Here is a 22,164-nt window from a genome sequence, read left to right as displayed (position 1 = left end):
GGAATTCTGGGAATTAAAATTCACACATCTTTCTCAACACACGGTACTGTACAGATTGGCGATGACGTAATACCGTGGGCCGCCTTATTTGCCGCTCCATTGTAAAAGGCGAGAGTTCAAGAATTGTTTGCGCGGAGGTACGTTGTCCAAGAGGTTAGAGGTGGCTCCGCCCACCACGGTCATCAGATGTTCGCCTCTCGGCGTCTTTAGAATTAAAGTGTTCGGTAATCCGGCGCCCAATATGTGTACTGGATCAAAACGTTAAATTAGAAACATGGGTCTGGCGGAATGTTTCCGATGTTGCTGGGAACAGAATTGCAAGATTTTCTTTGCTTGAAAACGTGCTGGGCAACTGGAAATTCAACAGAATTTCAAGTTCATGCCAAAGAAAACAATCTGCAAAACTTCACTCCGTTATGGAGCTGTACTGTAAAAATACAAGAGAATCCGCACAAAAAGCTATGGCTTGTCTAAAGGAGGGGCTTAATTTTTAGTGTTAAGCTGATGACTTATTCAGATGTAAGGATAATTTTGATTTCCACTTTTGTTTTCAACCCCCATTCACCGGTCTGTTTCAAAACAGGCCCACAAGACAGAAAGCTAAGGGTTAACAGCGTTCATTCAGGGTTTGGTTGACTATATCCATTCATGTAGCCCAGACATACAGACACACATATTTCAGTTCCTTGAAAAAAAAAAGCTCACAACACTGATTTACCAACAGGTTGCATTCATTTTAAGAATTGTAATCTGTAATAAGTTTTGATGTGCTGGCAACTTCTTAGGGAATGGTGTTTTCAGTCATTTGGAAATTAGATCATGATTTAAACAAAATGCTTTTTCTGAAACTACCCTTGACAAAACATGAGTGGTGTTGGAATCAACTAGATTTTAGAAAGGCGGGAAGTTTGTGATTAGTTTATATGTAGCTGCTGAATTTTATTCCTTTATATTCTACCTTTGTTATTTTTACACATAACTCAAGATGGCAAACATCCAACACATTTTCCTCCTTTTATTTTGCTCTCAACAACTCTGTGAGGTGAATTGGGCTGAGAGAGAATGATTAAGTCAGCATCACTCAGCTGGCTTTCATGGCTAAGATGGGTCTTGAAGTCATTATTTTGTTTTCTCATCTGGTGCCTTAACTACTAGACCAAATTGTCTCACAATGTAAGGCAGCATTCTTCCCCACTTCCCTTTTAAATGGCCTCAATCACTTTTCCACCAGAGTTCCTTTTGGATGATGCTCCCTTGAGATTGCTATAGGTTATTTTTTTCCAAGGATGGGGATGGATACATCCTTAAGTAAAAATTCAGTAGTAAAAAAAATCTGCAGTGTTGCAGATAATCTAACAGTCATTAAATTGTGGACTGACTGTATTACTTTTCTCCTTCATTATAGTTTAACATCAAGCGCATATATGACTACTGCCTGCTTGGCCTAAGTAGACAGGTTTCTGTTCCAAGTAATTTATGAAATAATGTGGGATAAATAGAGGAGGGATGTGAAGGGTTTATATTTATTAAACCTTGCTATAGAATAGAATATGGGAACTATTTATAGCATGGCAGTAGACAACATTGTTTGGCTTCCCAAAGTAATTCTTAATATTTTGCTTTTGGAATAAAAAACCATGGAAATTACTCGTACCAGCTTTAAATCTAAGTATTTTTTTCTAGTGATTGATACATACAATAAACTTTCAGTTTAACATCTAATGAAGGGAAGGAGTGTCTGTTAGACCCAAACATCTGTTAAAGAAGAATGGGATTTTAGTCATATGTAAAATGGTGAATGGGATTTTTCACTAACCTAAGATGTCATTTATGTGTATTTCTAGTGAATCATTTCAAATGTTGCAATATTCAAATTCCAATGTTATAGATGTTTCTAATGGTAAAGTATAAAGTATAGCAATGGAATTTTTCTTTTGTCTTTGCAAAAAATTAACAAGCACATTTTAAATTATGAAACATTGAGATTTTTTAAACACTTTTTGGGCCATTTACCCTGTTTTTATCAAACTAACTAGAGAAATCAAGAAATCCTGGGATTGCCACAAGCATATAAGAGCCCAGAAACTGTTAAGCATGCTTGAGGAAGCATCTGTATTTCTAGCCTGAAGGCCCAGTTCCTAATAGCTTCATGAAATTTTCCATAAAGATGGTTGCCAAAACATTTTTGCTGTGGTAATGGGGAGAAAGGACTCTGACACTGTTGGGCTCATTTTGATGTAATTAGACGTGTGATAGGACCTTATTTCAAAAGGGGACAAATTTATACTTTTTTTTTTTTTTGAAGACCAGTAGGTTACTCCCCAAATTAATAAATTTCAGTTGGCTTTATCCTTATAGCAACAAATCCATCCATGTATGTGAATTTTAGTCACTAATTCAATTGCTTTTTCACGGGTTCAAATACTTTTAACTGCAGTATCAAATAATTAATGTTGCCCAATTAATTCCACATTCTTGTGCTTTTTCTTTGAAAGATTCTTTTCTTTTCCTTTTAACAGGGGAACTCCAACTAATAAGAATGGGCATTCATGGCCTAACAAGTTTTGTAGGGGAACATAGTGAATTCTTTGTTGATCTGCAGCTGAGAAACACAGATGTAATAATTGATGGAAATAATTTGTATCATCACCTTTATTTTGATTCAAATCTGGATATTCAGTATGGTGGAGATTATGATTCTTTTACAGATATTATACGTCAGTTTTTTCAGTCATTGGCTCTGTGCCACATACAGCCATATGTTGTGCTGGATGGAGGTAATGATGCATCTAATAAAAAACTTGCAACTTTAAAGCAACGAGCTGAGGAAAAGATCCAGGCAGCCCATTCACTTTCTCGTGGTGGTGGAGGAAGTGTATTGCCTTTGCTTGTCAGAGAGGTCTTCAAGCAGATTCTAACTGAACTACAAGTGCCCTTTGTACAATCATTTTCAGAGGCAGACAGGGATATTGTATCTCTAGCCAATCACTTGAGTTGCCCTGTGTTAACTTTAGATAGTGATTTTTGCATTTTTGACCTCCAATCAGGCTATTGTCCTCTAAATTATTTTCAGTGGAGAAATCTTTGTAAATGTAAAGACTCACAAGAATGCTACATCCCAACACGGTGTTTCTCATTACAAAGATTTTGTAGACATTTTAGCAATATGAACAAAACCCTGCTGCCTCTTTTTGCAGTAATGAGTGGCAATGACTACATAAATCTGCCAGCTATGGAAGTATTCTTTAGTAAACTAAACCTTCCTATAGAGAAATCCCGGCGGAAAAGTAGAAAGCATGGCCACATTCAGGGACTGCTGAACTGGTTATCTCATTTTGCTGATCTTTCTGAGGCAATGGAAAATGTATTGAAGTATTTTAAAAAGCATGAAAAAGACGACATACAACAGCTTCTCTCTTCTTTCATGAAAGAATATGAACCATCTAATGTCAATCTCAAAGATTTTTTCCAGAGTGGTATGTATGAATCTGAGGAAATGAAGAAATTAAAATTACCACAGTGGGTTGCAACACACTTAATTAAAGGACATCTAGCACCATTTATTAGTGACGCTCTTATATTAAAAAGAACCATCCTTCCTGTTCAAGTGGAGAATATGCAGAGAAATAGTGCTCATTCCATAACTCTGCCAATTAGACAAGTTATCTATTGGTTATTGTTGAACATTTCACCAAGTTCCCTTAGTCCCTCTTTGAACAAACAGCCAACTTCATTTCCTCCTGTCTTCTATGAATTTGATAGATTCCAAAAATCACTCAAGAAATCATCTGTTTGTGTAGCAGAATTGGCACAGAAATTTCCAGACAATCGGTATGCTTTGGCTACATTAAATGAGGTAAATAATTAAAATTATATACTTAAACATTTCCAATACAGAACACATATGAAACATACTGCGCAGATTGATAACTATCACTTGAAATCATTTTTAAAGTTAGATTTGACCTCTATAACTGAAAATACATATTGAAAAGCATGATCAATTCTGCTGATATTTACTGATGTTGATGCTTAATGCTGTAAGAGATAGCAAGCAGTTCTCTGGACTCTGATTCTTTTTTTAATCTATGGCTAGCAAAATAATATACATTTATGCTTTTCATATAAATTACACAACTTTTCAGAATTTATTCCACATTAAAGAAGCTAGGAAAAAATATTTTCCATGGTTGCAGAACATTTCTTAAGTATAAAATTTGGAATGTTCTTGCAAAAATTTATGTCACTGACTTATAAAAAGAGACATGTATTGTAATTAATGGATATATTAAATAAATGATATAATCAATTTTCTAGTAACCTGTGAGAAAGGCTTTCCATTAAAGCTTTTTCTTGATGTCTCTAAATAGTTTTCTTACAAAACCTTGACTGCAAAGGAATTCCTGTCACAAAATTTATAAAGAGATATCAGTGATAGTATTTTGCAATAAAAAAGAAAAAAAATCTTGTGGGACATCAAAGACTAAAGCTTTATTAAAGTAGATCTCAGTACATTTAATCAGAAGTACAGAGTTAACTCATTGTGGTTCAGCAGATAGGGTATACAAAGACAATTGTTTTGGGGGAATTACAGAAATGAATATTTTCAATAAAAATATTTTAACAGTTTTTGTACTAGGTTGTTTTTGCCATTTTTTTTAATACCAAAATTTTATGGGAGTCTAGCATTCCATAAATGCTAATGAATCTATTCTGTGTCTTTTATTGTCCTGAGAAATAGGTATATTTACATTTTACATTTAAAAGAAGTAATGGGAAGATTGAAACAGTGACTTTGAAAATAATTTGATTGATATCTACACTGCAAAATGTATACAGAAGTTCCATTTATCTTTTGCTGATAACTGAACAATGCAGCAGGAGTCCTTATGGGATATGTATGACATAAAAGATAACAATATTTGGTGTGGGAAAAGAGATTGGGGGTAATTTACTAAGGCAGAATGTTTATTATTAATAATTCTCTCAACTCCCCAAAACAGGCGAAGTAGAAGAACTAATCATATGCAAGTATTAATTTTTCTCTAAAGAGCCTCACTGTGAACTGTAGATCTACTGAATAAAATTATAAGTTTAAAATTAAAATTACTTAGGAAACAGTATTTTTCATGAAAGCTTTATCATTTATTTGTAGGCACCCATCGCAGAGCGTCTTCTATTTTTTTCCGAGACGTTTGGAGTATCAGCCTGTGTCCTTGAACCAGTTCCTTGTTTGCTGCAACTCCCTATGGCTGCAACCTGTTACTGGACCAAGTTTTCAGAACCCAAAGTGACACTACAGCACATCAAGGCTTTACTACTTGGAGTAACATTTGGTGAATTAGATAAGATGTTGCACATTCCAGGTAGGTTTAGAGAGGATCAGGTTTATTTGACACATGAATTTTTCCAGTTATTTTAGCCAAAGGCTATAGTTCATTTGTTTCACTTTTGTTGGTATCTGATATATTTTAAGTAAAATTGTGAAATGCATGTTGAAGTTTTGTATTATGTAAGCAACTTCATATTAAAATACTTCATAGGAAGTTGGGCAAAACATTCAGCGTTATAAATATCCAATCCAACTTTTCCTTAGTGGTTACTGTTATAGAAATCATAAATTACTCTTCTAAGTAATATTCTATTTACTGCTCCTGTTTTTGTTTTTAATCATGGTCAGTTTACACCCTGGAACATGAAGGAACTTTCTTTCTGATCCAGATCAGCCAATCCTATTTCAGGATATCCAATATTCTAGGCTAATCATGTGAAACATTGATATGTCTCACATGATTAACCCATACGGTATGGTGAGGAATTGCAGGCTAGAAGCCAGCTGACTAAAAAAAAATGTTTTTACTTACTCTCCAAATAAAAATGTGGAAATCATTGTAGAAATTTAACATCTAATATTTAAAGCTGATGTAAGAATACTGAAGAATTTGATGTTTGTATCATGCATCTCATTAGAATTCTAAAGTATACCTCCACTTTGTAGGATGTGGACAACAGTATATTGTAGGGGTGTCAAACTTGCAGCCTGCAGGCTGGATGCATCACGTACTGGCCATGCCCACCCCTGGTTTAGTGAAGGGGAAATAGTCACATTATGTCACATGTCAATGACATGGCGACATGAGTTTGACATCACTGGTATATTGGCTTGTAGGTAGTCAGTAAATTTGTCTAATTTATCTAGAATATGCTTGTAAAAACAAAACTTGCGTTGCAATTGTAGAATAATGGCTGAAGTACAAATAACCAGTATTATATCTTTAATATTAGGAAAGAAGTGTAAACATCATAGGAGTACTACTAAGGCTGGTAACCTGGTCCTCTGTCTTACCATGAAGCATTACGCGATAGCCTTCATTGACTAAATCCGTGATGGGTAGTGGAAATTAGTATATTCTGATCATCTAGTAAAAGTAATAACCACAAGAGATGTTTATGAAGATTTAAGTTATAGTTATATCAAAAGTGATGTTTTTTTTAATTTTGAAAAAGCAACTGGACTGATTTTTGAGGAAAAACGACATTTTGTTTCCTATCCTGGAATACAACTGATGAAGCTTTCAGGATAGGAAGCAAAATGTCTTGGTTTTCCTCAAAAATCAGTCCAGTTGCTTTTTTAAAAAACAAACAAACAAAACACTTTTGATATAACCATAAAAGATATAAATTTGTGAATTTAAAAGGGAGATGATATATCCCATAAATGAAATCTGATCTGCAATTGAGTTGAGGACATGCATATTTAATTTTTGTATCATTGTTCTTAGTCCATGTGTACATTAATATCTGTGTGCATGTTGTCTACTTAACAGAAGTAGTAGTAGATAAGAGAAAAAATCATCAATACTAAGGGGGAAAGAAAAATACAATTATTTAAAGTAAAGCAACTACAGCTTGGGTATAGTAAGTATAGTATAGCAAAAGGATTCTTTTCATAGCCTCCATGGGAAAAACTGTTTTGAGAAGGGATTTTAAACATGATAATTATAGGATGTTATAGAAGCTGTTCATAAATAAAAATAAGGATTGGCTAAGTATTTTTCAGTAAAACATATTAGCAGTAAAAAAAAAAACTTTTTCAAGCTTCCTTTGTTTTTGTAACACTATTCCAATGTAAGGAGAGGTATCCAAATTTAAGATAGTAAATAAGGAAGGGCTATGATTTTGAGGTTCTAAAAATTTAGAAACGTTGGTATTCATTCTTACATAGTATGCATTCAATGAAAATAAAACCATTCAGTGTTCAGGAAATGTTTTTTTTTCTTTTATATCTAGATCCTGAAACACCACATGCTGAGGTCAATAAAATTGTACATGACCAGTACTTGAAATGGAAAGAAAAGAAATCCCCAAAAGATTCTTTGGAATTAGATGTTGCACACATTTTCTGTCAATGGCAGTGCTGCCTGCAAGCAGGATTGTATCTCAACCAGCTGCTTTGTAGACCTTTCCCTGAGCCAGATCTTACACGGTAGGTATTCCCAAAACATCCCATTAGTAGGTGCTTATTCTAAAGGATGCTCCTCTAATTTCAATATAATATTAGAATGTGCATATAAAAATGTTATTCAGAAGTTGACTTTTTCCAAAAGTATAGTTGTAATTCATACTTTTTCCAAAAGTATAGTTGTAATTGCACATTTGTGGCATTGTACTGTTTCTGTATTTTTCAGATAGGTGGGGGGCATTGGATTAATAACTTCTAGCAGCAGTAATTCTTTCTATGATCACAAAACCAAAAATGCTATTATGTAAAGTTAAATATTTTCAGTAGCAAATTTGAAGACAACAGTATAAATAATTGAATTAAAAATACAGTATTCAACTACTATGGGGTCCTTGATGCTCTCTGAGCTTGGTTGTTTGTTTGCTTGCAGATGTTTCATTACTTGACTAAGTAACATCATCAGTTTCCCTGATGTAAGGTAATGAAATGTTTGCAAGCAAAAATGCAAATAAGCTCAGAGCGCACCAATGACTCTACAGTGCAACCCTGAGCTATAAATATTTGCTTCCATTTGCTAGAACTACTACTTGCCAACAATATCACTTTCTGATTTGTATATATTGCTAGTAGCATTTCAGCTTTTTTCAAAGATTGTTCATGTTTTGCTTTTGGGAAATCGATGATAATGAAAGTATTTTTAAACAACCTATTTTCTTTCTAATATTATATAATGCTATTATAAGCAACTGTTCAAGATTCAACATACAAGCATGCTTCTATATCTTATTTACAGATTTGCATTAAAAATTTCAGAATGTCAAGAGTAAATGTGGAGCACAATGGTTTGCTTCAATTCAAATAGTTGGCCCATACCCCATTGTGGTGCCATGGTTTAGTTTTTCAATTACAGGCAGATGTTTAGGTGCTTATTTCTTACCTAGATGTAATGGAATTTTCCCATATAAATTTTAAAAAGTCTGGGAGACAAGTCTCATTGTAAAATGTATAATATCTTTAGCTCTTTTTTTGAAACCTGACCTAAAAACAGGCCACTCTACTCCCCCTCTCTCAATGGTTGATGCTGCTGAATAGGGATGTTCAATACTCACTGATTTGGGATAATTTCTAAAATTCTGTTTTCACTGTCATTATGGGATACTGAGTGTACATTAATGAGGAAAAAAATGAATTTCAGCCACTGTAGAATCAGGCTGCAGCATAACAAAATTGACAAAAGTGAAGGGGATACTGAATACTTTCTGAATGCACTAGCATTTTCTCAAACAAGGTTTCCCAAATAAAGTTTTAATTATAGTGTTTATATAAAATCCAATTAGGGCACAGCAACTTCAAAGATCTTGGAAAGCTAAAACCAGCAAACCTGGCTAATTCTGGAATAGAACATCAATAGGAAATTCCAGAACTGGAAGATTGATTTGAAAAGTGTGAAACATCTCAGAAAAAAGCAGTAGTAAGCTACTTCCATATTATATAAAATGAAACTTTACAGGGATAGTCCATAGTATCACCATGAGTTCAACTTAATGCAAGGGAGTTTATTTCCGAGACAGATCTGAAAAGGCGTTTCTTTCATTGATTTGGTATGGTTTTTAACACCTAGCTCCAAGTTCTCCTATAGAAAACCACTTGTCTTTTTCATTTTTGACAGGCTTTATAATGGGACCCTTGTCCATAGGTTATATCAACAGCTTAAATCCAGTTCCACACCAGAGAACCTCCTCAGTACATCGCCAAAGATCTACAAGCTTTACTGCAGCATGATACAGATAGTAAAAGATTCAACACCACCAGGTTTCTTTCAGAAGAAATCAAAATCCCAAAGGAAAAAGAATAAGAAAATTATTAATAAATTGCCAGATACACAAGAAAGCACTATGGTGGACACTCTACCTTTCTGTAGTACTAACAGGTTTGCAACACTGGCAATAGAGAACTGAAAGCTCATTATTCCAGACTGGTTGTTGATATTTATCTGTCTTTGGGTTTGAGAAGTTATTTCTCAAAAGAATTAAAGAAGTAATGCTATTAAAATGGATTTATTCGTTTGGTAATTAAGGAACATGAAAAATCGCTGTATTGTTTCTAATAATGGATAATTTTTCAGAAGATATTTAAAAAAATAATCTTACTTTGGAAATGTTTTCTGAAAGATATTTCAAAGATGCTTACCTATTGTGCCATCTTTTTATTGTTTTGTTGCATGTGTATACATTTAAGGACATTATTTACCTTATTTATGTTGTAATAATACCATAGATATTTTGATTTTTTTGCTTTACATATCTTGTAAATCTTATTGAATTGCAAGGCTGCAATGGCATATGATAATGAAGAAATAGAGAAAAAAACAGAACCATTGCAAAAGAGAAACCTTAGCCTAGTGTAGGGAAAATTGAGGAAGCGATTGAAAGCAACTCTGTCATAATCACATTAAGTATACATTGATCTGAAGAATTATTTTGACAGGCTCTCAAGACTCTGTTACATTACTCTACTAGCAGTAAAGCTCTTTTCAGAAATCCAAGTGATACTTGTTTTCCGAATTTTACAGATTAAAAATGAATAAATAAAATATAGAAGTCTGCTTTTTAAAGGCTTTTAAAAAAAGATAAGAAATCTGAGTATCAAAAGACTGATGTGCAGGAAAGATTTATGAGGTTTAAAATTCCTCTGCTGAATAAAAGGAAATGTACAGTAATAGTAGTTTCTCTCAGCCATTTGCAGTTAATCAGGAAACAAACTCCACAAGCACTAGTGGAACTCTATTTGCAAGATAAAATAACAAACTTGTGCTATGGACAGAATTTCTCTCCTTTTTATACAGAAAAAAATCAAAGTAAGGTATTCCTAAATTGCTTGTTCACCTTCTCTCTTTCGGGGCTAAGCAGCTGTTTATGTAACCCTCTTGCATTCCCCCTTCAAGTTTACATTCATAGTCCTTTACTATGTCTCTGTAAAGTCAGATAATAAATCTGTCTCCGTGATCAAAAGAAGTATATCTGAGTAAAACCTACTGAATAACATTGATGTGAGTCAGTGTTGGGTTGCCATTTTTTTTACTACCGGTTTGGGTGCGCTCATGTGTGCGCATGCGCAGAAGCGGGCAGGTGGTGGAGCCTCCCGCTGCCGCTACTAAGGTTCACCTGATTCGGGCCGAATCAAGAGCAACCCATCTCTGATGTTAGTACACTATGGTGTTTATGTCCTACATTGGGGCCTCCCAAGATATTTGATTGGATGCTGTGAGAATAGAATGTGGAATGGATAAATTTTGGCCTAGAAAATCTTTAATTTGAAAGATAGGAGAGTAGGGGGACCACTGAAAAGCATGAGTTAGTAACTTTGATTAAGTAAAATATTTAGACTACCATGGAAGTGAAAACAATTTTGTGATCCAGTTCTACATAAAATACAATCACATATTTTAAGGAAAGCAAACATTTACTTGAAAATTGCAATATAGACTTTTCAGTCACAAAAAGAAAGAAAAGACAGTGATCTGACAGTTACATCCTGTGCAAAAAAGGATCAGGATACAAAAAGAAAAACCCATGGTACACAATGCAGAATAATGGAAATAAATACAGGAGCTGAAAAATGGCACTCTTGTAATTCAGTCTAGATAATTCAATCTAGATCAGGGTTGTTAAACTTGCGGCCCACAGGCCAGATGCATCACGCACTGGCCACACCCATGCCTGATTTAGCAAAGGGGAAAAAAGTCCTGATACGTCACGAATCGCCACAAGTTTGACACCACCCCTAATCTAGATAAATAGAATACCTCAAATATTTCCATAATCAAATCCCATCACCTTTACCATAAAACATATTTCATCTAATTTTTATTTCTATAGACATACATCTGTTAAGAAAAAAAGATGGGCCAAACTCTTGACATAGGTTTCCTTTTAAAGTAGTCTTTCTCATATTACAAAGTTCCATCAATCTGGAAAGTAAAATTACCTTTGAGGGGAAAAATTACCAAAATTGCATAATTTATTACTCCCTATCTGGAAGTTTAGAATTAAACAGTCTTTAATTTTACCAAAGTTTATTATCCTTCAGGGAGAAGGGTTTGTCAAAAGCCCTTTATATTGTTTCTCCCTTGTACATAAACAGCAGTTTCTAGTTAGGTAAAGAATGCAATGTGCATCATACATCGAGAAATGATCCCAAGTGTTGTGAACTACCATGCTTTTGGGTCTTCTCCCTGCTTTTTTCAACCTTCTTTATGATCTCTGATATTATACACACGGAAGAGGTAAGGCCCAGAAGAAACTGCAAATCTAAAAATAAATGAAAACATGGCTTTTCAATTCACCATTACAAGAAATAAGCTATAGATTGCCTACTTTTAAAATAACTTAAAGGACTGATATAACATTGGGGTTTTAACCTGGAAGGAATTACAATTTTTTCTTTAGGACTACTGAAAAGCTCAACATTATTTTTAATGTACATTTAATGATCATTTCAACAGTTTCCCCCCAAAATATCTATGTCCTGAGTCTAATAACAAGGTGGTCAGAGGAACAGATCAATGCTATTCTCAGAGCAAGCTAATTTTAATGAGTTATCACAAGCTCATATTGCTGAACAGCCCAAAGAACAGAAGGAACATCATAACCTCCTGGTTTCCCATACAAGAATCCTCAGTTTGCATGCTTTATTCATTCCTATCCCTCAGATCCTAGTTTAAAATAAATCATAATTTGCTATTTTTTAGCTGAGCAATCTTCCTACAAATTATAAAAGAAAAACTGTGACATGAAGATATAAGAATGGATAAGGCTGTTCCCTCACTTTTAATTCCTATAATGCTGAATGTATAAGAGGAAAGAAAAAAATAACTTCAGGGAACAAATTCGGTAGGAGAGAAATGGGAAAAATATAATTAAAAAGGATAAAAAACAAGATTCTAATACTAAATATGATGCTTTATATACAGTTTTATACATGTTTGGATGCCTTACTAATACAACACATTAAAACTAAAACATTTCATTCTGAAAACCAAACTTAGCTATGTTCCCTTACCTGTTATGCTTAGACTTTCTGTCTGAAAAACTTTCTGAAGTGGAGGGAAATAGATTACCAGCAGCTGACCCATTATAGACCCAAGAACTGCATAACAGAACATCTTGTTGCTGCAAAGTCCAATTTCAAATACAGATTTAGTCTGGAAGTTAAAAAAAAGAAATTGCAATTATTTATTCCATAGTAAATTAAAAGCAAAATTCTTAGCAAACTAAATATAACAAAACATTTTTCTATTAACTGCATGGAAATGTGAGTTAACTATGGTCTTAAACATAGTACTGATTATTTATGTATCTTATATTTTTCCAAAAATATTACATAAAATTTTCAAATCAGATGAACACATACCTGAGATCTCGAACTCAATGCATTAAACATATCAAAAAATACAAAGCAAGTGAAAGTCATTGTTGTATCTCTGGGTGTTATAACATTGTCCCGTAGCTGCCAAAAAAAAAAAGTCTTAATTTATAAATGTATAAAGTTCACTAATAGTTTATGAAAACATTTTGAATGTAAATTTTCCTCAAGATTTGAAATGTTAGTATCATAAAGAATATCTAATTTTGGGGACTTCCCACTTGGCTGATTTGGGAGCATAATACTACTAATAACTAACAATAATAATATGGTGATGATGATATCCATTTACTTTAAGTGCTTTGTGCAGCTGTTACAAGAATACTCTGATTTTCAGCTTTCCATGCTAAATTGTGCACCTGCTCAGTCCAGAAAGTGCTACTCCATCCAAAGTCAAAGATAAAGAATCATCTGATTATGTGTAAGTGTGTATGTCAAAATAGCCACTCTGTCTTGTCAGGATCCTTCCCATTCAGACCCTTAGAGCTTCTAGCACTGCCAGCATCATCACTGCATCTGTTAGTATAGCTAACAATTCAGAATCGGCCTTATAAGTCAACAAAGTATTCAGAGTTTATTTGACTAATTCCTCATTTTTTATTTCCATTTTCCCCCATTTTATTTTATCTATTCTCAGATTGAAATCAAAACATCTACATAGTGCAGAGTTTTGTTTAGTGTTGTTATACTACATAATAGCTATTTCAATATCATGCAATTATTTTTTTAAAAATAGGCTATGAATCTATAAAATCTCAAAAAATTACATGCTGGTCTTTCTTAGGCCATATCCTTTTAAAAAAAATTCTGTCTTTAACTACCAAATGTACTAGCTGGCATTTGAATCTGATCGTTGTTATTTGAAGAGCTGCTAGAGATTCTTTTTTTAGAAGTTAATTATATATATATATTTGTATGACACGATCCCTTATTATTTCAATATTAATTTTGAAAACCTCTCTTATCTTAGAAAACTAATATGCCATGGACATTTAAGGCTGTTATTTAAAAATCCAGAATCTATAGCTTTCTTGCTTGCACAGAACATATTACCATATTTTTTGGAGTATAAGACGCACCAGAGTATAAGATATGCCTTAGTTTTTCAGGAGAAAAATATGGGAAACAAAATTCTGCTTACCAGGTATTCATTATTATTACAACCCCAGAAAAGCAAGCAAACACAATATAATAAAATGATACTTTTGCCATTTTTTTTCTTTCCCCAAGCGGAAAATTCTTAATAAACTTAACTAGATGTCTGGGCATTCAGCCAACAGCACTTCACACCTTGTAAAAATGTAACAAAGTTGAATCAACAAACCAGCCCAGTGTTTCCCTGAAGGAAACCATTGAGAATATTCAGATAGCTGATAGGAAAAATTCCTGCCTTGCCCTTAAAAGGATTATTCCGAAAAGAATATAAATCATGTAGTCACAGGAACACGCTGTCTTTCCCTTGAGAGGATTATCTCCCAAAAATAGAAACTGGACAAAAAGAAGTACGTCTTAAAGCAGTCTTCAAATATTTCGTAGTTGGCTTCTCCCAGCTGGAATGAACCTGGATTTTTTTCATATTCAAAGTGAGTAAAGCAGGCAAAGCACTGAAGCTTCACTCGTTAGCGCCTCATTAGGAGTGAAAAAAGCGTCCAAAAAGCTACATTCGGAGTATAAGATACACACAAATTTTCACCCTTTTTGTGGGGGGGGAGTGCATCTTATACTCCGAAAAAATACAGTATATGGTTCTTTAGATCTCTCTCATAGCCTATATATTTTTATATTTGTATTTCCTGTCATATAAACAATATTGCAAGTAAATGTTAGTATTACAAACAGATGGTTCCTACCTCTCTCCAGAAGACAAATAGTGTTCCACATACAATAATTATAGATGAAACTAGAATTTTAATGATCAGATTTTTGGTCAAAATGCTGTCCTTAACATTTCGTGGAGGTTTTCGGATAACATCTTTATCTACAGGCTCAACACCAAGACTAAAAATTAAGAAAGCAAAAATTTTATAAATGCTTACCTTTATTAATATCATATAAATCAATTAATACAGAATTTGGTATAAACTTAAGTGTATGTGTATATTTGTCTATCAACTAATTAAAATAGGCTGAATCCAGACTAGATTAGTCACTGAAATTAATGAAATGTGAATGAACTATTCTGGTTTTAATCCAATTAACTTTTATCTGATACTACCTGCAGTAGTACTTATGTAATCTCACCATGTCAGTATTTCTTAAAAGCCATTTACCATTAGTAATTTAGTAATTTCCTTCAAATGTCCTGTAGTCTACTGGTGATATTAAAAAGCAGTCTTTTGAAAATGATACAGAAATAAATATTTAATGCACCAATTTTCAAATGCAGTCCTGACAGCTAAACCAAAAATTTGATATAACTGCCTTTTGAATGGAGGGAATTGTAAAAAGTTCAACTACAGACTGCAAATTATATAATAATTTTTTTAAAAAATGCATTAGCTTCAATTATGCAACCCTGATACATTAAAAAATACCTTTGAGCTGGAGGCCCATCCATGATAATGTTGATCCATAAGATCTGCATAGCATTGAGAGGATTAGGAAAGTTCATTAATGTGGCCAATGAGATTAATGTCAATGCAGCTATACTCCTGTTGAAAAAAGTTATTTTAAACAGCTGTCAGCATAGCCAAAAAAAGGGAGGATGAGGGAGAATGTAGAACAGAAAAATATAATATAAATAAATAGCAAATAAATATACATAAACAATAAAAATCCAATTGCTTTAAAGCAGATCACATGTTATTTGGGGCAACATAAATTATAGCTTTCACATTCAGCAATTCAAAATTTAGTTTCCCCGCACTGAAATAAAGCCTATGATGGTTTTGTCTGCTTGATAAGAATATGCATTTTGAGAAAAAGAAGGCGGAGCTTAGCAGTGAGAAGATGGAGTTTCAGGCTACTCCTGAAATTCCTCTATACCGAAGGATTTTTGGATGGGTTCTTTGAACTCTAGCTGTCCTGTAGACGACAGTGAAGGTGAGGAGAGACCCAGGACCTCAGAGACACTCGCAAGTCTTTGGGGGGGGGTATTAACTCCTCGTGCCAATTCCTTTTTGGATTAGCTGCGTGCTAACTGAAACTGCAGGTTGCCCCTAAGAATGGTAGAAGTGATGTCATCTGGTAAGCTGATTTTATCATCCAAGAGAGACTGTTCGCGTTAAAAACTTAAGCTAACTGAAGCCAAAGAACAGGGAAATTTAGCGGCGAATTGGCTTTTTTTAATGGATTTATGGCTGGTGGTTACTTTACTTCTTAAATGCTTCAAGAAACTCCTCGACATCCTCCCCCCTCTGACTCTCCCTAAGTGGATCGTAAAATTTATTTTCTACTAATTAGCCCGTCACGATTCGACATTTTTATTACTTTATTACTTGGCTCTGTTTACGATCAGATAAGATTGCATAGCCTGTAAGAGACTAAGAAAAGTGCTTCAAAGTCTGTGGAAAAAAAAAAAGAGCTTGCAATTTTTAACTACAACACATCATGGCGTCTCAAAAAACCTCTAAGATTTCATTTCAGATTCTTTTTTCCGCATGTAGAGGGCTTTTTGACTCTTATCAAAGGCTGGAAAGAAAATTGGATCATCTGATTTTAAAATATGAAGTAAAAACTGAGATCGTTGAATGTTTAAATGTTCCTGAAATACAAATGGAAAATGTGAGAAATGGTGTCTGGTCTATCTCAGAGGAAGAAAGGAGGGGGGGAGCTATAAAGAAGACTCATTTAAAGAGACAGAGTGCAGGAGGAATGGAAAATCCACCCTTGAGAATTAAAGTTAATTTGGAAAATTTTACAAGCCCGGGACAACATTATTATTTCATCACTGACATTCAGAGTCCAAAGGTGCAAAAATATCTTTGTCTGGATTTGCTTATGAAAACATTTGGTAAATTTATCCAACGCATGGCAATTGGTTTGAGAAGTTTTTGCTATTGGAGAGACACTGGCTGACAGATGGAAGAACGTAATTTAAAATTAGCTAAATCTGATTACCTTAATGTGTAATAGATATAGCTGAATAATGACTGATATGGATAGTAATATATATAATTTGGAACTGGCTGATAGATTGAAGAATACAATTGAAAACTAGTTAAACCTAATTGCTTTTTCTTGTAACAGATATAGTTGAATAATAATTGATATTGATAGTAATGTATATAATGTGGAGTTGATATGATAACTAACAATTGGATATGAGAAAACATCTTTAGATTATACATAAAGAGTATTAACTACAATAATTATCACTATTAAAAAAACTAAATAAAATACATACAATCAAATGTTAATCAATACTGGGAAAATGTTAGGATATATGATATAATTAAATATTATGGATGTCCAGCTAAAATAGGATATGAGGATTTGATGATAATAGAGGATCTTACAAATAAGTAAATGAATTGTCAGCATGTGTTATGGATTAATTCTTTAGCATAGCTAAGGATGAAGGATGTTTAAATAACCATAGGTAATTTAAACTGGAGGTATAATGATGTTGATATGGTAAATATTCGAGTTAAGATATTTGAATTAATATGAGTTAATGGAAGAGAAGCACCAAAGCATGTTGTAACCAGTTGATATACTTCCTTTTTTTTTCATAATAGACACCTGTGTTTTGTTTTGTTTTCCTGCCTTGTCACTTGTCGTTTTTGTCCTTTTTTGTATTATTTTTATTTTTTATTTTTTATTTTAATTTTTTTTTATTTGTCCTTTTTTTCTTTTGATTTTTTTTCCCCACCGGTGTGGGCAGGTATTGTTCAAGATTATTACTTTTATTAATATTTCTAAATAATAATTACAGTTAAATGAAAATGGATATATAATAATGCTTGAGTTAATATGAGTTATGTTGGTTGACTGTGGAGGAGATGTACCAAAACTTATCTGTAATTGATTGATACATTTTCTACAGATGTAAAGAAAGATGCTGTACCTGTTTTAAACTAAAATTAAAAAACATTTATTAAAAAAAAAGAAAAGAATATGCATTTTGTAACAATTGAAATAAACTGGACTTTTTCGTGTTTATAAGAAATCAAGGTTCCAGTAACAAAATATTCATGGTTTAGTTTACATAGTTTACATGTTAATATACTAACATGTACTAATTTCTATATGTATCAAATTTGAAGGCAATTCCAAACTTGGATATGCTTAAGAGAATCTCTCTCAAAACATTTTGATACATTATAACATACATGTTTTCCAACCTTGACAACCTCTACTGTAAATGCTTAGACTTTGACCTGCTTCCTGTGAAATTGTGTAAATTAAGTCCATATATCTAGAAGTTGCGAAACAATGTTATATAATTTCAAAAGGATGTTTGGAAGCTGTAACATTTTACTTGATTCTTTTCTAGTCTAGGCAAATTATGGCCAACTTTTTAAAAGAGTTATTTTAAAAGTTGTGTTATGTTTGTATGTTGGAATCTATGCAATACTGTCAAAATGCAAAAAGTTTGCTTTATTTTTAGTCTTAATAATTACTACATTGATAACATGTTTATCTTGCCCTTTAGTCAAAAAAAATCTATGTATGCTCCTTTAGAAAAATCAGTGTAATTAAATATATACCCTCAGGATCATAATAAATAAAACTCCAAAATGCAGAGAGAAGACAGTAATAAGAAAAGAAGAAAGGAAAAAAACATGATGGTCATGTCAATTGTCTTGAAGCATGAATCCATATTTATTTTATTTTCTGAGTCTATTCAGGTTTGCATTGCATCACAGCCTTTCCTTGAGTTCATTCACTTCTTTCCTTTATGTAATTGGGACGACTTCTCCCCCAGATGATTCCTCAGAAACTTTTTTGATACCGTGTTTCCCTGAAAATAAGACAGAGTCTTATTTTCTTTTGACTACTGAAATATGATCTTGGCCTTATTATCAAGGGGTCTTATTATTTTGGGGGGTGCAGGAGGTCACTTCCCCCACTCACGGGCCTGTCCTCCCCCGCTTGCGCACCTCCCAGTTCTCACGTTGATGTGCACCCACCACCAGCACCTGCATGGACCCCACGGCCTGGACCAGCTCTCTTCAGGGTCAGGGCCACCACTGCTGCCACCATCTGAGGAAGGCTTCTTCTGAGGCTTCCAAACCCTGGAAGTTTGCTGCTGAATCTTCCGGGAGCTGGGGCAGAGTGTCTTCCGGCAGTGGCTGTTCTGAGAGTGCCCTTCCTGCTCTATGGTTCTGCCCCAGCTGCTGGAAGATCCTGGCTCCCGGAAGACTTGGAAACAGACTTCCGGAGTTTGGAAGCACAGAAGAAGCCATCTTCAGTGCTGGGATGGTGGCAGCGGCGGCAGCCCTGCAGAGAGAACTGGGCCAGGTTGTGGAGAGGACTGGGAGGAACACAAGCAGGGGGAACATGTACTCGTGCATCCCCCCCCTCCAGTCAGGCAGAGCACCACTCATTGACCCAGCAACATCCTGAAGGCACCAAGCCACGCGAACGCTGGTTCCCCCCCCCACTGCTCATGTGGCTTGATGCCTTCAGGTTGGTGAATGCTGTTCTGCCAGGCTGAAGGGGGTGCTTGTCCACTGGACTTATTTTCAGGGGAGAGTGCATATTTTTGCCCACCCCAAAAATCTGGCATGGCTTTATTTTCAGGATATATCATATTTTCAGGGAAACATGGTAGCATTTAAGGAAGGGTCAATACAAACAGATGACTCACAGCAGTTTACTAAATTATTTTCCAACATACACCCATCTCTGCTTTCTTTAACGCTTATCAAGCATGAATAGTACTGTGCTTTTTCTAATATGAACACATGTCTATATCAGAATTGAAACAATAAAGCTAATGCAGCAGAGGGAATGAGAGGTATCATAGATATAAGTCAAGTTACATAGTAAGTTTCAAGACAGATATGATGGTAGGGTTTTTTTCCATTCTCTAAATTCTGAGGTTACATTTAGTACCTATAATTAATAAATCATCTAGCAGGAACAATTTGTTATAAATAGAACACTGCTCCTTTTTATATAAAAGCATCAATTAATATTCAGAGAGTAATATTGTTATAGAGCTGCAAAAACAAGCTGAAATCTATTGTAATTTCAAATTAATACATCTACTGTAGCAAAATCTTTCTTGTATCAGATGGATGAACATATATCACAAAATAAATGTTAAGTCTTCAAGGAGTTATATCTACCGTATTTTTCGGAGTATACAATGCACATTTTTCCCTCAAAAAAGAGGCTGAAAATCTGGGTGAGTCTTATACACTGAATACAGCATTTTTTGCCTCCTGAAACCCCGCCCCCTTCACCAAAATGGTCCATTTTTTGCTCAATTTTACCCCCCCCAGCCCCCAAGAGCACTCTATAAGCTTTCTAGAGGCTATCCATGCCCTTTTTAAAATGTTTTTTGCTCGTTTTGCTCCCCACCTCCTACAGGCTATTCATGCCTTTTTTTGAAAGAAAAAAAAACAGGCCGTTTTTGCGATGTTTGCAGAGTGCAAAAAAAAAAATTTTTTTTTTTTTATTTGCCTCTTCAAAACCTTGGTGCGTCTTACACTCCGAAAAATACGGTATGGTACCTCAAGCAAAATATCTAGTTTTACTGTTTTCTGTCATTTTAAGAACAATGCATAAGCAATAGGACGTGAAAAGAGCTTCATGAAAACATCTGAGTTTATTAAGTTTCATATCACGCAGTTATCATGTAATAGGACCAACCATTCTTACACAGAAGTGAAAGTACTTTCACAGGGCCTTATAAGCCCTGTTCCTATTGAGTTCATTTGCTACAATGTGGGGAAAATGCATACCTTATCAAATAAACAAAACTATCCAAATCTACGATTAAAAGCTGAAAAATCTACTGCATATCTGTTTTATCAATCCAACATTTATTTATAGAAATACATAATTTATATCTGATTATTCATGCAGTTTAAATATAGGCTGCAAAGATTGAAATTTTACATTTGTTCAAAATCTTATGTGAATAACTTATATATAGATTTGAACTATCAGCTGCAGATATGACAGTGAATCTATTACTTAGAATCATTATTAAGAAATATTGCAGTTAGGGCTGAAGAGCAAAAAGCATGCACGAGAAGCAATACCAAATTCAGTTTATTTTAAAACCAGTCATGCAAACATCTATGTAAATGATCCTGCAAACAAAATTTATAAGAAATATCTGACACTGTGCTTTCAAACTTACGTGCTAAGTTGAAATCTAACAAAATTTTTAATATTATTATAAATTCCTTTACCCTCTTCAATAGCAAACCTGAAATACAAAAAGAAAGATAGAATGCTTAAAGAAAATGAAAAGGGAAAAAGTAAAGAATTGGACATCATCCTGAAAACTCAATGCTTATGACCATTTAATTTAATTTACATTCAGTGTTATCTAAATTACTTTAAAAATTAATTTAATCTCTTTCAGCTTCTGTATATAAAATTAATCAAAATTAGAAGGAATGTGGTAGCACCGTAAACAACTAACAACTTTTATTAAAAGGCCTAACACTTTGCCTGATTTTCATGAGATTCATGACTTTTTCATCAGCTGGACCCAAAGAAAATGATTTTTCATTCAAATACATCAAGACTTTAACAATTTCAGCCCCATCATCAACCTTAACTTTTACTTGTATAATAAAATTTTACAACATAAATATAATATAGGAATGCTACAGATTGGCATGCATATATACATGCTCCTAGCTTACATCAAGAACACCCACAACCATATTTGTTTAGAACCAAACTCTATGCTACTATACTAGAATTGCTCAACTAAGGAATTAATCCAGTATTATTATTTTTTAATTAACCCATTCAGTGGGTTACTGTATCTACCCAATGAAATCAATAGTAAAATCAATTAAGTCAAACTGATTCCAAAGAAAGGCAGATCACAAAAATCAAACATCACCACAGCTTGTCATCTATAGTTCACAATTTAGGTCTCTCAATTAAGAAGTTATAACCAAAACTAGATAATGACAATGCACTTTCTGAAATACTAGGTTCATACTTGTAAACAGATAACCAACCAACCTGAAGCAAATTTTCACAAGAAACAAGCAACAGAATAATGATGCTACAATGGAAATTTTGAATTTGAAGCCCTTAGTTTGCACCTGGTAATAACTCAAAGCATAGCCATGAGTCTGCTGGCATTACATAGTATATTCCTCCATTTTTGTTTCTTGTAGGCACTTTGTAAAGCG

At 33.9% G+C, this 22,164-nt stretch overlaps 2 protein-coding genes across 7 annotated transcripts in view; one reads left to right on the top strand and one right to left on the bottom strand.

Moving 5' to 3' along the window:
* On the top strand, window positions 1-10,510 carry ASTE1 (asteroid structure-specific endonuclease 1). Its single transcript, XM_014065938.2, has 5 exons — window positions 1-137; window positions 2,520-3,856; window positions 5,156-5,366; window positions 7,291-7,486; window positions 9,132-10,510. The coding sequence occupies exons 2-5, from the start codon at window positions 2,540-2,542 to the stop codon at window positions 9,418-9,420; spliced, it is 2,013 nt and encodes a 670-aa protein (XP_013921413.2). The 5' UTR covers window positions 1-137; window positions 2,520-2,539; the 3' UTR covers window positions 9,421-10,510.
* A 395-nt stretch (window positions 10,511-10,905) lies between these two features.
* The window catches only part of ATP2C1 (ATPase secretory pathway Ca2+ transporting 1), a 92,521-nt gene continuing 81,262 nt past the window's right edge, over window positions 10,906-22,164 (bottom strand). For all 6 annotated transcript variants that reach the window (XM_087712941.1, XM_087712938.1, XM_087712939.1 and 3 more), the window contains 6 exons: window positions 21,147-21,215; window positions 15,421-15,537; window positions 14,737-14,884; window positions 12,875-12,970; window positions 12,524-12,665; window positions 10,906-11,772 (listed from right to left, as the gene is read on the bottom strand). In XM_087712941.1, the coding sequence (XP_087569067.1) occupies window positions 11,639-11,772; window positions 12,524-12,665; window positions 12,875-12,970; window positions 14,737-14,884; window positions 15,421-15,537; window positions 21,147-21,215 (706 nt within the window). In that variant the 3' untranslated portion in view covers window positions 10,906-11,638. The remainder of the gene's footprint in view (window positions 11,773-12,523; window positions 12,666-12,874; window positions 12,971-14,736; window positions 14,885-15,420; window positions 15,538-21,146; window positions 21,216-22,164) is intronic.

The sequence above is a fragment of the Thamnophis sirtalis genome, unplaced genomic scaffold (genome assembly GCF_051295495.1).
Source record: "Thamnophis sirtalis isolate CommonGarterSnake01/CBP01778 unplaced genomic scaffold, rThaSir2_p1.2 scaffold_4, whole genome shotgun sequence".
In the NCBI taxonomy this organism is placed as follows: Eukaryota; Metazoa; Chordata; class Lepidosauria; order Squamata; family Natricidae; genus Thamnophis; species Thamnophis sirtalis.
This window is presented reverse-complemented; position numbering and strand designations above follow the sequence as displayed.

What these genes read in the sequence shown, in the direction of transcription:
- ASTE1 (XM_014065938.2), top strand. Translation starts at nt 2,540, where the DNA reads ATGGGCATTCATGGCCTAACAAGTTTTGTAGGGGAACATAGTGAATTC. An exon ending in CTTTGGCTACATTAAATGAG is followed by an intron (nt 3,857 to 5,155) that starts GTAAATAATTAA and finishes ATTTATTTGTAG; the next exon opens with GCACCCATCGCAGAGCGTCT. An exon ending in TAAGATGTTGCACATTCCAG is followed by an intron (nt 5,367 to 7,290) that starts GTAGGTTTAGAG and finishes TTTTATATCTAG; the next exon opens with ATCCTGAAACACCACATGCT.